The following is a 16,957-nucleotide window of genomic DNA, read 5'->3' on the forward strand; positions in this document are numbered from 1 at the left end:
ACATAACACCACAGAAAAGGATCTCAAACATGGTTTTATTGTTCTCATCTCAAACAGTGTATTGTAGGAAACTATGGTACAAAGTGTCATGTTTGGGTCCTTTTGACATGAGTCCTGCTCTGCACTTTAACAATTTCCCTTTGAAAGCAGGAATAGTTACGAGTAGGAGTATTACTGTGTGTAATGCTGACCAACTTGCATGGAAACATCCTTCCTGTCCAACACCATGTTTTAACAGCCATTCATCATTTGTCAGAGATACAATTTCCCACAATTCTCTCTAGGTGTGTGTGTGTTTCACATTTTCTGTTTAAGAACTCCTGCACTTGACTGTGTTTTGCTAGCTGGGTGCTACATTCATGCAAAAATATCATTTCATAGCAACGAAAGAGGTTGAGTGCATCTATATGAACTTTTGTTTCAGTTTACTGTCACTGAAAAACATTTTTGCCTTTAATACCTCACAGTGGCTTACCGCCTCATTCTACTCTAATCCTAACTGGACAAACTTGCAACCGATGCAGTTGTCATTGGAGAGCTGTGGCACAAGTCAGGTACATTATATGCAGTAATATAAAAATATAGGGGATTGAAGACATCTGGCAGGAAGACTGAAGACAGGAACGAAAACTGGGGGCGGCTGTGGCTCGGGATTCATGCCTGAATTGCCACTGGTGGCTGTTCTGCCAGTGTGTGAATGCAGATGTAGTGTAAAAGCGCTTTGAGAGATCAAAAAGCCTAAAGGTGCTATACAAATATGGAGCATTTACTTTGGCAGCGGCTGACACGTTCATGTTTCGCCAATGCAAGCACAGTATAGAGCAGTTTACACAAGTACTTCGATGTAGCCAACTCAACAATCAGGTATCTTTTAAAGCACCATATGACACCTACTGTATGAATAAAATGGGGAAATCCATTGCAACAAGAATATTGCATTGCATATTTAAATGTATTTGTGATTTCGGGTGTTTCAACTTTTACAGCCCTGGCAAGAAGCAAACAAAGACAGAAACGTCAACACCAATGTTCCTAAAGTTCCATTCACCTTGTCTCACTTCACCATCAATGGAAATGTTCAGTTAAATGTGGATTATAGTTAAGCTAGTCCTAAGAAGGCTACAGAGTCAGAATAATGACCCGCTCGCTGTATATTATGCTCTCCTTTCGCGCCTTCACAGTGTATTCAGATTAACATACTGACTAGGGACCTTGAAGTATATCAGCATGCTGGATGCATCATTTCTACAAAATGCAGCAGCAGTACTGTAACTTAGGACACATGAAAATACTTTCTTCCATTCTTGGGCAAAATCTTTAATGGTTTTATACACGCATGTGAAATGATACAAATCCCTTGTGCAGTTTGCAAAGACGCAACCTAAATCTAACCTTGTGTGTCTGTTCTGTGTCAGAAGTAGTTTCAAACTGACACTTAAAATCAAATTGCTGGTTTCATTTCCATATCATCAGCATAATATACGTGTTCTATTTATCAGAGAAAGTAGCAGACTCACTCACAGTTAGAGGAGGAAAATATAAATAACTGCGAAAGATAGAAAGCTAGAAAACCTTGAGCCACACGGCAACAGTAAATGTGGGATTTGAGGTTTACTCTAGCTATTGGGGTGTTGCCAGTGAACTTTCCATCGTGGTACACTGACTCAAATTGCACAACTAACTGTGTGCCACAGACACAACAGAAACCAAAAGTAGCAGAACAGGGATGAAAGTCCACACACACTTTCCAATGTAGGAGATGAAGGGCTGGAGTTTGAACACACAGTTGCAAGTTAACCCAAAATGCTTAAAAGAGAGAAAAAACATAAAAAAATAAGTGGAGTGATCCCCTTTCTGTGTTTGCACCTGGTGCTGTGAAGCGGCCAGGACTCCCAGCAGTAAGGTGTGGGGGTTGTGGGGTCTTGTTTGTTGGGGGGGGGGGGGGTTCAGCGATTTTAAATTTTTCAAAAGCATAGCAGATTAAAACAAAAACTTCCCCATTTCATAAATCCATCACTATTTGTAAGGAGAGTCTCACCATGTGTATACTAATACATTTATTTCTACCGTAACATCTTGTGTTTGTGCCTCCCCTGAGAAAGATACTTCTTTACTTCCTCCTGTAGCTTATGACACCGTATGCCATAACAGCAGCGAGGGCCACCAGTGCAGCTCCTCCATAAAGCAGCGCTGAGAGCTCTGATTCTGGCTGCACTGGGGGCTCCTCAGCTGGGGCTTCTACAGGGGGCTCTAGGATCGGGGGTGCAGCCAGCAGGGCCGCTGGCTCTGCCACGGTCTCTGGTTCTGGCTGGGGAGGCACTGTGAAGGGCTCCGGCTCCTGTTCTGGTTCAGGAGGTGGTTCTGAGGTGACTTCCGGCTCTATTGGTGCTGCCGGGGTTTCCTTGGCCAGAGATGGGGGTGCCACCTCGGCAGGCACTGGGGCAGTGGTAGCAGCTGGTTGTGGCTCAGTCTCTGGTTCTACTGCAGGAACAGATAAGGGTGCTGCAGGTTCTGGCTCAGAGGGAGGGGGAGCAGCAGCTTCTGGGAGCAGGGGAAGCAGCTCTGGTTCTGAGGTGGTGAGAGAAGGCTCTGCCGACAACATTGCAGGCGTCTCTATTACAACTGGTTCCTCTAATGAAAGCAGGGAGGCCGGGGCTGTGGAGTCTGGAACAGGTGGAGTCTGGTCCCTAAATTCTTCCCTGAGCTCGGCCAGCTCGCTCTCGGTGCCTAAAACACTCATCATGCTGTCTTCTATTGCTCCCACTTCGCCGCCTTCCTCGAGCAGCTCGGCGTCCTCGCGCTCCACGTGGACAATGTCCGAATTTGAGGAGTTGTTTTCGCTGCGCTCCTCAGCCAGAGCTACGCCCTCATTGCTGTCCAGGCTCTTGACGTCTTCAGGGTCCATCGCACAAACCTGTGCCCAAGACTCGTGGCCAGCCAGAGACACAGGTAAGCTTTCCGTCTGCCAGGAGCTCTGCTCACTGCTGTTGTCTCCAGTGCAGATCAGCGAGGAGGGGGGGCTGAGCTGGTCAGGATGCTGCTCCCCTGAGAGGATGTAAATGTCGTTGCTGTCTTCAGCGATGGTCGCACCTTGCTCCTCCTCTGACTCAAGGCTGAATATTTCACTCTGTGGTAGACAGACAGAGACAGATATCAACATTCTGTGTAATGTTAACTATATAAGTAAAGGCGGAGGTGATTTTGATGGATTTTGAGTAATAGATGGAAAAGCTAAATCTGTTATTATGTATAATAAAGTTGGTGCTTTGTGTGCAACATGACAGAGGATTATTTCACCCATAAAGACAATAAACAGAAAAATCTCCATATGACATACAATGTAGAGACCTTTTTATATACAGTCTATGGTAGAGACGCAAACAGTAGATTCAATCACACAGGTCACTTGAGTATGCAGGATGAAAAATTTAGATTAGGACAATGCTGCAAAAACACTGAGTTAAATAAACACTGTGAAATATGTCGAAATCAATATAGAGTCTAGTCAGTTAAATACACATTTGACCTCAAAATATAAAAACAAAGGCTAGTTTTCCATGTCAACATGAAGGCATGAAACAAACACTTTACATTTTACTGAGTGTGCAGTGAATCTACAACATGCGGCTCAGAAATAGGTCACAACGGTGTACACAATGAGAACAAAAGAAACGGATACATAGTGACATGCTCACTCGTCTTCAGGGCATAAAGAGGTTAATATTGTTATTGTGGATGGCAGGATGTTGCATTTGAAGTTTGAATCATCTTCTCACATTGTCCAGCAGAAAAATCTGGCTTCCTAAGTTCCTCAAATAGTTTTCTTCATCTGTAAAAGCGTTTTTGGCAGATTTTATTTCCTTTCAATAGACTAAAGCATTAATATTTACATATACACACATATAACCAATTGAATTTTAACTTCTCTATGCACTCTAAACACAATGTACATATATTGTGGGTTATCAAGGTATGTAACATTACTGTCATGTTTTTTGTTTGGGAATAAATTTATTTTAATCTGCATTTCACTTGGGAGAAAGAAAAAAAAGGAATGCTTTTAGTCCTATTTAGAAAATGAGGTAGCGATGCACTTCAGCCTCTTGTGGCCGAAATGAGCATTACAACAACAAACAATACTTGACATCAAAAACTATCCTGACAAACAAAAAAAAAAGTTTTTCACCTTACCTGAAATTTTTACAGATAATGAACAGAGCTTGACCGGGCTGAAATTAAATTTTGGATCTGTCATGAGCTGGCTTCTCTGTTGTGTCTCAATGCATGTGACATAGGGTGTGACCTGAGCAAACGAGATTCAAACAGACAGTGGACCACAGACGTGTTTGTCTAAAAAGGGAGGGCGTGTGTTTATGTGTGCGTGCAGCAGACGGAAAGGTTCTGACAGCAGAGACCGGCTCCCAAGGCAACACTGTCTTATTTCAGAACATGATAATGTGTCATCCACTGTGTCCCTGATGCAATTTGCATCTGATCCACAACCTTTTAACTTCTGAGGGAGCATACAGTATGTAAACTATCATTGACCTATGTAAATATGATTTTATGAACGACATGGTCAAGCTGTGAAGGTTATTTTCCTTACAAGGACACCCGTGGCAGCTGCATCCTGGGAGGCAGGACAGAGATTAAATCCAACATCGTTATCCAACATTCGCTTTCTCCTTAAGCTGATTTGCATTTGGGAGAGCGCTTACAAGCTCCCCATCAGCTGGACAGAACAGCACAGTGATGCCATGTGGTATACAATCTAGGGCTGCAACTAATGATCATTTGCCACTGTCGATTAATTTGTCGATTATTTTTACGATTAGTTGTTTGGTCTATACAATTGGTGAAAAAATGCGATCAGTGTTTCACAAAGCTCAAGATGACGTCCTCAAATGTCTTGTTTTGTCCAAAAACCAAAGATATTCAGTTAACGGTCATCGGGGAGTAAAGAAACCAGAAAATATCCACATTTAAGAAGCTGGAATAAGAGAATTTTCACATTACTCAAACTGATTATTCGATTATGAAAACAGTTGAACACTAAATCGATTAACCGTTGGCCGTGGCTCTAATAAAATCCACAGCAAAAGGTTGTTAATAGTATTCAGGAACAATGACAATCAATCTTTCTCCTGCATTTGTAGTTTCAAGTTTCTACTGCCACAAAGTCCCACAGTGAAAATGATGTTGTCAGTAAAGAATACCAGCTGGGTGTCCCAAACCTTAGTCACACTGTAAAGCACAAACAGGCACTACTGTAAACCTATAATTTTTTCAATATTTATTATGCAATTTGGTGGCAGTCGTCACATAAACAGCTGAACGTATGTGAATTACGCAGGACAAATCTGCTATCTAACCAGGTAAAGTCCAAAGCTAGAGGCAGTATCAATGATAATGAAGTGTAACACAGAAGGATATGAACAAACATCACATATGAATGAAAGCTTTAATGCTCCATGTTGCTGTCCTCCAGCACTGCTGAAGGCACACTGAAGTTCCACAGTTCTCCACACACTTTCCACATTCTGTTTTGATCAATGTAATATTCATTGGCTCAGATTCACGCTTGACATTTATTAGGATTATGTCATCACTGTTCCTAATGGACAAGTGATGCAAGAGGTCACACAGCAGCTGACTCAGTGAAGTACCCAGGACAGAGACGGACTGCTGCACTGCTCATCAGCATCTAACTGTACCTTAAATTACATTTCTGAAACTGATTAGGACTTCAGATGGACTCTTGGTCATTAGACTTCCTTATTATCTATGCGGGCTCTTTCACATTGAAAATACTTCACCACTAACACAGATCACTTTAAATACTTAACTAGAATATCTACTGTACACTTACACTTGTGAGTGCCCACGTGTCTCCATCAACCCACAACAAAGCAACAAAACCTTGTTATATAAAGAATGCTGCCTCACTGTTGCAACAACAGCAAAACCATTGGTAGCATTTATTTATATTCTATTGTCATGTTTAGACACACTCTACCACCTTAAGTTTCATACAGATGCCCAGACAAGTTAAGTACTAAGTGTGTTTATGGAATCTGACAACTTTTCAGACAGCCACGGGCAAGCTCCTTTTTAATCTGACACAAAGGTGTGGTATTATGTGTATTATTAAGGATGGGTGCCCTGTTTTTTATTTTGGTAGCGTGCTACTGCTGTGGCACGTTTTTCCAGCCTACAAGTGGGCCATTCAAACCCCTAGTGATGATGTTTTTAGAGGATTATGGGAGTTATTTTTGGGGCTTCCTCCGACACTCTACTCTAATCCAGTGTCATGTCAATGCAGTGGCACAGCCATGCACATATTTCACCCTGGGCCTGGCGAGAAAGGGTGCTTACATAACATGGGGGAGCACTGTGCAGGGTACGGGGTGACATGCCCCGACACGGCCCAGGCTGAAACCCTTACAGCACCTTCTCCTAAAAATATCATCACTGCAACATCACTGTTTCTGAGCTATAGCAACTATTGTCAGTGCAAAACTGAGGCCCTGCAGACGTTGGTTTATTGCCTTTTAAGATAAGCGGCTTTGACTATCACTTTACAATCAAAATACTGCAGTAAAATAATGCATGAATTTATCATCCCATTCTCTTTGCAAACGAGGTCAGGTACAATTGTCAGTGTGCCACTTTTAAACCTCAGGAGTCAGATAGCATCACACTCACAAGGACGGTAATATGAAATGACTGTTGTGCACACTCAGTTCTCACGCAGCAGTTTTCAGTCAGACTCTGAAGGACAGCCGTCTGACAACAGCCCGTAAGCATACGAGCTGACAGACAGCCCTGTGAACAAACTATTAGAGACAACACAGGCAGGTTGGTTCGTGTACAGGCACTCAACTACAACCGTCCCTGTTCAGCATACATTCTGCTCTCCAGTTCTGAGCTCCGGCCCGCGTTGGCTGTGCGCTGCCGTTGTTCCTGCCAAATGAAGTGTACACCATATTAGGGTCATAATCCTTATTGTATTCTGATGTAACGAACAAAGGCATTATGAGAGCCGCCCAGACATGGTGCCTCACTTGCACTTCAGTTTTTCTCAATTTAACACATGAAAGCGACCAGTACTAATCTGTGCATCTCAGTTTTCTTTTGTGTCGTTTCAACAAAAACAAAAAAAGTGGGAATGATGAATAAAAAATTAGATAAATACGATCAAGAAAACATGTTTCTGCTCTCCATCTTCTCTTTTCTACTTTGAGACTTTGGTGCTAGATTAAAAATCCATCCGTGCAGTATTTTTACACGCACACAACAATGCCAAGAACTGGAAATATTGCTATAGAGGAAAGACCATATTCGGCTGCTGAGAATTTGTCACTTCTGCACAGTCACCGTTACACACACACACACACACACACACCAGTGAGCTCACTCTGCATTTGCTTCGTCACAAGTAAAACATCCTACCTCAATGTGAAGCCTTGGAAACCCCTGGTTTCTCTTGAATAGACAAAACTCAAGTTGTAGAGATGGAGTGGCTGCAGAAAGGCAGTCGAAGAGAAGCGTGCATGCAGGCGTCAAACTAATGGAGATTTCACTTTGCTCTCACTGGCTCACCATGCCCACCCCTTTTCTCCCTCATCTCTCACCCCTCCCATCCTTTGTGTTCCCTCCCTTTTCCCATCTCCAGTCTTTTCGTGCCATCCCTCTCTACTCCTCCTCCTCCTCCTCCTCTCCTCTCTTCATCCCTCCATTGCTGATCCTGCCCCAGCCTTTCGACTGTTCATCCCCTGTGACATAACGCAGAGCAAGAATGTAGCTTTGTTTGGAGCCAGCACACTACTTTCACGTTACATTGCACAAAAAAAATGGGCAGAGTGTCTTGTTAATGAGGTAATGGTGACCAGAGTAGCTGTTAATGTGTCAAGTCATGTGCCCCCCTTTATCAGCATAACCTCGTTCATAAGTAGCCATCTGTGACGCAGTGTTCGACATATTGCAACACCGGAAAACGAAACCCTCGCTACTGTTTTCGCAAAAAATCCCGCAAATCTCTAACCGAAAGAAGTTGTCGTTGCAAAAGCTGCACTTGAGTGATAATATCCGAAAACAGGGAAAGTTTGAGCACAGAGACCATTAAGAATTCATATGGCTGAGATGGCAAGACATACTCCTGCTAAGCCTTCCTTTGCGTGAGTAAACACCAGACTGGAGTTGCTTTATATCAGGATGCTTTAAATAAGCACTGTTATCTTCATTAAAATTAAGATTTTTTTCCCCAATAAGAAAAAGCAACATCTTATGTAACAGAACTACTATCAAACATTTAGTCTAAACTATGATTGAATGTTTCAAATACCCACAAAGTAGATGTAAGCATGACTCTCCTGACTGATAAGAGACCGGTTTGGTTTAAAATGTAGGTATTTAAAAAAATATATATATTTATAGCATTCATTACACTTAAATACTGTCTTGTTATTTATGTAGATAAGCTGTTGAGGATTCATTGTCCTATGTACCTTTTACAGTATGATGTTAACCTTGTGAATGGTAACGTGGCTGTTGTGGGGAACAGGAGCAGAGACTCTGGGGTATAAAACATCTGTACAGGTCGCTCACTGATGCCCTCATCTGGCTATTTTGAATTCTGTACATCTATTTCTACATTAGTTCAAGCATTATTCCTGTTCACTTTCCACTACATCCCAACTTCCTGTTCCTTCCTTGCTGTTTCTGCACAACCTTGTATAATTTTTGGTCATTAATACATCTAATTAGCACCAAGTAGTTGCTGCCTTTGATTCGACTAATAAGCTTTTACATCACCATTTCAATGGCGTCACTATTTTTAAGAGGGCAGAGTAGCTGTCTAAGTTATTCAAACTTGTTTTTAAATAGATGTGTACCCTGGAGTCTCTTCTACTCTGTTTTGCTAATAAATGCTTCAATTTTGAAAATTTTGGAGACATGCCAATCTAAAATTCTTGCTCATCTAAATATGAAACTACAAAATCTATTTTTGAATTCCAGGTGACTGAGTATAAAGTAAGGATAGGCATAAAATGGTGTTCCTCCGTCCATGCTTTGAAACTCACCCATCCCCCTTGCTGGATGATGCAGTCAGCTGCATCCTCCTCTAGGAAGCGCAACCCCAGATGCAACAGAGTTGACAATGCCTGGCCCTCACTTTGCAAAGCCTGGAGCAGGACCAAAGGCACTAGCACCTAGGGGAAACGGAAGTACAAGTAAAGGGGGAGGGGGAAAAAGACAGAAAAGTATTACAATGTATGTAGAAAAAAGCAGTTGTTGCACGTTTTGCTTTAAATCAGGCTTCAAATTCAACTCACGGCTGACTCACCTTGTCCCAGCCTCCACGTGTGTGTGCTGAGAGATCCACTGTTGTGTCTCTAAATTTCTGGTAGTCCAGCGGCCTAAAACACACAAACGCAATCACTGGTGTTAAACACAAGGTCTACATATAGCGGTTTCAGAACTATTAAATGCTCCGTATTTGTATAGCGCCTTTCTAGTCTTTTCGACCACTCAAAGCACTTTTACACTACATCTGCATTCACCATTCACACACATTCATACGCTGGCGGAACAGCCACCAGGGTCTTCTTTGTAAGAAGACACATCATAACCAGTATCCCACATTAACGTTTTTGTTAACCTACGAAGAGCTGCTAAGAAAACATATCTGGTCCAGGGATATTGCTTCTCTTGAATGTGTTACTTTGCAGTGGCTTGCAAAAGTATTCATAATCCTTTTCCACAAACATAAATGGATTTTATTGGGATTTCATGTGATAGATTGACATAAAGTGGTGCATAATTGTGAAGTGGAAGGAAAATGATGCATGGTTGTCAAAAAATTTTCAAATAATAATCTGAAAAGTTTTCAGCCTCCTTGAGTCAGTACTTTGTAGAACCACCTTTCGCTGCAATTACAGCTTCAAGTCTTTTGGGGTATGTCTCTACCAGCTTTGCACGTCTACAGACTGGACTTTTTGCTCTTTCTTCTTTGCAAAATAGCTCAAGCTCAGTCAGATTGAAGAGAGACTGTCAGTGAACAGCAATTTTCAAATCTTGCCACAGATTCTCATGGATACAGGTCTGGACTTTGACTGTGTCATTCTAACACATGAATATGCTTTGATCTAATCCATTGTAGCTCTGGCTGTATGTTTAGGGTTATTGTCCTGCTGGAAGGTGAACCTCCGCCCCACTCTCTCGCTGCCATGTTCTTTCCATTTTCGGATGATGGATTGAACAAAGCTTGGGATATTTTTTATAACCTAACCCTGCTTTAAACTTCTCCAAAACTGTATCCCTGACCTGTCTGGTGTGTTCATTGGGCTCCATGGTGCTGTTGTTTGCTAATGTTCTCTAACAAACCTGTGAGGCCCCATCCACACTAATACGTTTTTCGTTTTAAAACAGAGACCTTTTTTTTATTTTTATCATTTTCCTTCCACTTCACAATTATGCGCCACTTTGTGTTGGTCTATCACATGAAATCCCAATGAAATACATTTACGTTTGTGGGTGTAACGTGAAGAAATGTGGAAAAGTTCAAGCGGTATAAATACTTTTGCAAGCCACTGTATTTACATGATTTGTTACCATCTGCTTTTATATAGTCAGATTTAAGTTGGCTGGTACAAAGTGATTTTAATCAGATTCACACCTGAAACTCACTTGTGTTGTGCGAAGTTCTACGTACAGTCCTGTTAATCTGTTTGTCTTGTAACAGGGTTAGGGTCAGCCATGCTAAAGTAAAGGCTTTTACTATAGTCACAAATTGCGTGCCTTGGTTTTCTTCCTTTGTTGCATATGATTGTATTTATCCAAGGAACACTCCAAAAATCCGCTGTATAGTCAATGGGTAGTTCCTCAGCCGCACGAGTTCTAACCAGGACAAAGAACCTTCATTGGTTACCTGTTGCTTTTCAGAATTCACTGTCAAGTCGCGGTGCAGTACTCCTTTGTAGCACCAGACAAACTTAGAAATGGAGGAGTACTGCACCGCGACTCCAAAGCGCGATTGTTTGGAAGGCAAGTTGATGGATCTCCATTTCTCGTGCTACCGCATTAGAAAGCTGCCTCACCAGCGTACGCAAATACCGACGTTACCACAGCAAACCATGCACATAGGTTTGTGATGTCTGGACACACAAATCCGATCTGATCACTTGCAAATGACCAGACAAGTCATGACAAATCTGATTTGCCTGCAGTCTGAACAAAGCCTTAGACTTCCTTTTCACTCTTTTTCTTAAATGAACACACCGTATTTGTACTGTATGCTTGTTTGTTTAAGTATTTTTTATGTATGTCTGCATTAATGTCTGTTTATTTGTACATTTTTGGTGTTTTATGTTATTTTTGTGTAAGGCACTCAAACTGACTTGACCTGAAACTATTTTGAATTTTACAAATAAGTGCGTTGCTCAAGTGAGCCTCACTTATGTTCAACTTATTAAATCTACAATGGTTTGGTTGAATTTTTATTATCTGTCTGCCAATCAGCCTTGATTAGTGATATTTTAGTTTATGATTTCATTTACATTCAGAGTTAAATGCAAACTTTCAATCAGTTCCATTCAATCTTCCTCATTGACTCTTGAAGTTCAAGAGTTTACTAAGAAAGAAAGAAACTAAGCAGCAGTATATCAATATTGACTTTGTCATTCCTTTGCGTTTGTAACTCTCACCCTGTGGCCACACACAATTTCCTCATACTGTATGAATATAATGTGAAAATATTGCAGTGAGGAGAATAGCAATCAGTACTGAATTGTGTAGTTGCCGCACTGACCGCCACAGTTCTGTTTCCATGTGAGGTATATGTTTTGGATTACCATGGAAGCAGTCAAGAGAAGCGGCGATCATCTCAAAGGAGAGGTCACACAAACATGTTCATCCACACCAGTGGTGCCATAACAACTACAATCTTTTATGAAAGAAAAGAGAGCTGCAAACTCACCCTGTGAGGAGTGTGTGTACAGCTGCTGCCAGGTGTGTGTCAAGCTCTCTGGCCACCCGGTCACCCGCTGCAGCAAGGCAGTCTTCGATGGAGGTCTCTGGGTTGGCCGGATTGAACACCAGCGATGTGTGCTGGTCAAAGCCTGTAGTGGAAAAGGCTGCAAACACACAGACCACAGGCAAAATAAAATAAAATAGCATCTCAGACAGGCCCAGCAGTTGTGCGATTCCCATCGCCAGAACAGAAAACGTGAGGCGGTAAAACTCTGGAGAAAGGCAAGACACACATTTTGGATTTGTCAAAAGTTTTAAAATGTACTGCACATTCAGACACACTGGTGATAACTCAGTCAAATCCAAACAAATGTGTTTTTCAAACCGCACAGTAAGAATTTGAAAGACTACTCTGAAAGTTTGGGTTATTAATAATAGTTGGGAAGAATGTAAGCTGTCAGAGAGGGACGGCTCCTTATAAACTGGGCTTACACCAAACCATCAGTCACCTCTGCCTTGCTACACCACATGAGAGAGAAGGGTGGTCTGGAATGACGCTCACTCATGCTACTCAGAGAACTGTGGTTACGTAAAGAAACCAAAGTTCTCTTTCAAAGCATACATTTCATGTTTTACACTGACAAATATTGACCTCTGGATTCCTTTACCGTCTGCACGAACAACGAATGAGGCAAAGAAACACCGGAGACCTTACAGTACCAGTAAAACATTGAGATTTTTGATTGTGTATTTCCTTTTAATGCATTTATTGAGTAGTATCATAGTTGTGGTTCATATGCATCTGCGTTTGCACTAAAATGTCTACACAAAGCCATGTTGTTGTTTTGTCTGAACTATTATAGAGATTTGACTCCATAATGACTAACCTTAAATTTAAGACCTGAATTACTTGTTTTGTAGCTCATAAATGTGTGTGTGTGTGTGTGTGTGTGTCTCTCCACTTACAGGCAGCGATTTCATCTTCCAGTTGTCTCAGTTCTTCCTCTATCTGTCCTTTTATCATTGTGGTCCTCTCTCTCGCACTCTGGGCCTCTCCTAAGATAAACACATGACATATGAACCAACGGTCACACACACAAACACACATGTATCTGTATATTGCGCTTGTATTTATTGTTGTTAACAGCGTTTTTATGCTGCCCCTTTGGCAAGCCGTCTCTTGAAAAAGACATTTAAATCTCAACAAACATTTACCTGGTTAAATAAAGGGGAGATAATTAATATTTGCAGAGACGTTAGTAAAGGTGTGCACTGTATTACTTAAAGATAAAACAAACAAAAAAAATTATATAAACAAAAGTAAATATAGGATCAGCCTTTTGGCGTCTGCTTGACTCCAGCGTAATAAAGAAGTCTGCACTCTTTGCATGACACTAAATGCACACAGTCTGCAAACAAACCAGTTGTACATGTATGAACACTAACTTTCCTGATGGGGAGAAAGATGTTTGAAGGTGTGTGTGCAGCTACAGTAATACAGACACCCTTCGGACCACAACATTTGTCACATTCACACACACATTCGTTCACACCACCTGCTCATCAGGAGCGATGCAGTGCTTCCTATCCAATGACACTAAGCTCACCCCCCCACATACACACACACTTCAGAGGTTCAGTATCTTGCCTAAGGACACTTCGGTAATGAACCAGCGACCCTCTGATCACTAGACGACCTGCTCCATCACCTGAGCCACACACGTCATTCACTTACTTCTCCTCGGCATGATGTTGCTGAACTCAAACAACAACAAAAGAAATAACAATTTTGCCCTCTCATCTCATGCATGCAAGGCACCAACACACAGCTCATGCTTAAATTATTTACAATATTGAGTCTACACAGTTGGGGACATAATGGACTACTGAAGGGCCAAACTGACACAAAGGCTGCTTGGGTGTCTGACCAGGAAATCTCCGATTCACACATTCACATTCTGAATAAAGCCATTCAGCAGTTATTTGATAAGGAAGGGTTCCTGTTCACACACACACACTCTCTCAACCCCAAACACATTGGTTATTTCAACTATGGTTGCATGTGGAATCCCATTTGTTCACTTTTTTGCACAGCAGAACTGCAGACTAGCAGCCAATAGAAAATGAGTGAATAAATGACCTTTAAGTATCATTCTTAATAATTAATGTAACAGCTGAGTGATCGGATTCTTCAAATGAATGTGTTTTTTGTTTTGTTTTGTTTTTTAACAGAAATCAAATACTGACTTCTCTTTTTTTTAACAGGAAGGAAGAGGACACTCTTCCCTTATCTATTCTGTCTGTGTCCCTGCAGCTCATACATGAACGCCCTGAGGACCAGTGTTGGTTTTTCCTGGGCTTGGTGCTGTTTCAGCATTTAGTCAGACAGCTAGCCGGCCAGCTATTTTGCTTTGGTCCGTTGGCGTGTGAGTAATCCTACGGTGATTACACATGACAAGCTGTCAGAAATTGGACCGGGTCAGGCGTAAAGCGGGGATCAGCCACTCCTCTGCCCTTCTCCGCCCATTCCAAGCATGCACACAACAATAAAGAGGGACAGGAAATACAGAGAACTTCCCCTCTCTCTCTTTTTTTTTTTTAACATCTCTCCTTCTTGCTCAAAATGCCTGAGCATTTTTTTCTTCAGACGAGCCCTGTTCATATCCTGTGACAGAGGAAATGACAGGCATGGCCTAAAATGGTCCTGTCAAAACCTCCCAAGTGGGATGCGTCCCTCACTGTTAATCAATAAGATTTATCTGACCACTAACACGATGTGGCCATGGCTTCACTGCACAAAGTCAGAGACATGACAACCTGGTGGCTAGTGAGCGGTTTAGTTTCACACAACAGATTTATAAAAGAAAAAGGTATGTGACATATGCAAAACTATGTGCCAAATAGGTCAAAAACTGTTCAAAAAAGCATAGCTGTGTGTTTTTCTGTATGCCAGGCACATAAGGAACAAGAAAAAAAAAGAAAAAAAAAACAAGTTTGCTGTAAGCCTGAGATCATGGCACAAGGTTGCTATAAAAGCCTCTGTAAAGACAGGCCAGTGTTCAGCTACTTTGGAAACCATTTCGGAAGGACTGTAGCCTCAAACAACATCTACTTGTTAACAAGCACTGACTACTTCATAACTGTCATTTTTAAAAGGGCACACTAGTCTATGGATTTGTGTCTGTGCTAAAGTCAGAGAAGGCTAAACTGAGCTGGTGAACAGGTGGCAACCTGCTTACACCCCCTGAATATTTTTTGTTGCTGCCATGTGTGCACGTGCACACAACTCTATTTGTGTGCTGAGTGAATGCACAAGTGTGAGGTTTGCCCTAACGCACGTGTCACACACACCGCTACTCAAAAATCTTTCTTCTCACCTTGAGCCGTGGTCAGTGCCTGTGATCTACAAGCAGGCAGCATTCCCAGGTAGTTGAGCACAATGTACTTGGTTTCATAATGGAAACCCTCAGGCACAGCGGCGGTGATGGAAGCAGAAGAGGTGGAGCCTGAGGTAGCCATTGAACAGACACGTGTCAGACTCTCAGGCACATAGGTTCTTACAGTCGAAGCTGGACGTCTTACCTGAGGAAAATGACAGCCAGAGGAGGAAAACATCCTTGTTATTTAGGCAATCATGATTACTGCAGCACTGGCCAAAACACAAAACATGAGGGAATCCGCATCAGGCTCTGGACAAAGGTCATGACATCTGTTGTCAAACTATAAAACAGCTCTAAGGTATATGACATAAAACAAATGTCCAACCCATTCTTGTCATGAGCATGATAGCACACTGTCCTATGTCCACTGTTCCAGATGTTCACTTTCCCAACTGGCAAAGGGTGATGAGGCTAAACTTGATCAGTAGGTGTAATTTTGGCTAAACTGCATGCTGCTAACTGAAAACACAGATGGAAGTGGGACCAAGACATATCTCTCTCTTAAACGAGCACATTTTGTACTAAATGACACTGACACAATTCATACTATATCAAGTTACATAAGACACGTGGTGGACAGAGGGGCGTGAAAAGTCCTTCATTAGGAGCCAATACTGAACAAATGTTTAAAGGATACTTTAATATGGCGTGTTGCACTTTTTAGGTTTTCTCGACATTAAACACCCGTTTACAAACTTTCAGACTAGCAAATCTTGATCCCGAGTTCAGCCAGAGATGAGGTGACGCCTATGGGTGTCACCATGTGGACCAAAAGTGAGATTAATGTCAAGTTCGGCAAATAAAACCAAAAACATCCGGCTGAACTGTCAAAATAAAACCTCTTGCTGGCTTGTGGAATTCATAAACCGAGTAAATACCAAAGTTAATCACACTGAGTATAGAAATTAGAATATAAGTAAATAATGTTCTCATTATAACAGCACTGCTGCAAAGACTAATGTTACGATATAACGTTATACGCTGATAACGTTACTAAGTTAATAACCAGACATGGCCCGTTAATCGCCTGGCATATTACACAATAGGCTGTTACACTGGAAAGTCCGTTTAAGACAGACGAGCCGTTGCTGGAACATCTCAGCACACATGCAAGCTATAACATTAGCTAGCGTAAAATAGCGTTACACGTTTCATGCCCTATTTCGCAGACGCAAAACTTCATTTGAATTTAAGTTAAGCACAGCGGGAGTGGATTTCTTACCGTCCTTGTCTGTCCAAGTGCTGACAAGCAGCAGATTGAGGGGAAATATGCGACACAGTCCCCTGCAGGAGAAGCTGAAGAGGGTAGACCACCACTGGCAGGCAACAGTAGCACTAGCAGTGTGCTTTGGAGCGACACAAGCTAGCGACAATATAACACCAACCTTCCTGTCTTAACCTTCACAATAGTACTCTCATTAGTTAGCGGACAGAAGTGACACAGTTTAAAGTTAGAAGTGAAAACAAGATACTATATACTATATACTATATACCAGATACTATATATATATATAATATGGCATGCCATTTAGGAAATAGTATATATA

General features: G+C 41.8%; 1 protein-coding gene across 1 annotated transcript; it reads right to left on the reverse strand.

The window, feature by feature from the left end:
* Window positions 1–16: 16 nt before the first annotated feature.
* bcl2l13 (BCL2 like 13) lies at window positions 17–16,781 on the reverse strand. The gene is made up of 7 exons (XM_038704941.1): window positions 16,633–16,781; window positions 15,348–15,552; window positions 12,937–13,026; window positions 11,978–12,134; window positions 9,347–9,419; window positions 9,084–9,212; window positions 17–3,127 (listed from the first exon to the last, which is right to left on the reverse strand). Exons 2-7 carry the CDS (start codon window positions 15,487–15,489, stop codon window positions 2,111–2,113), a joined length of 1,608 nt encoding a protein of 535 aa, XP_038560869.1. The 5' UTR covers window positions 15,490–15,552; window positions 16,633–16,781; the 3' UTR covers window positions 17–2,110.
* Window positions 16,782–16,957: the final 176 nt, after the last annotated feature.

The sequence above is a fragment of the Micropterus salmoides genome, unplaced genomic scaffold (assembly GCF_014851395.1).
Source record: "Micropterus salmoides isolate LMB-PRFRI ecotype aquatic unplaced genomic scaffold, ASM1485139v1 Ms_hic_scaffold_8, whole genome shotgun sequence".
NCBI lineage: Eukaryota > Metazoa > Chordata > Actinopteri > Centrarchiformes > Centrarchidae > Micropterus > Micropterus salmoides.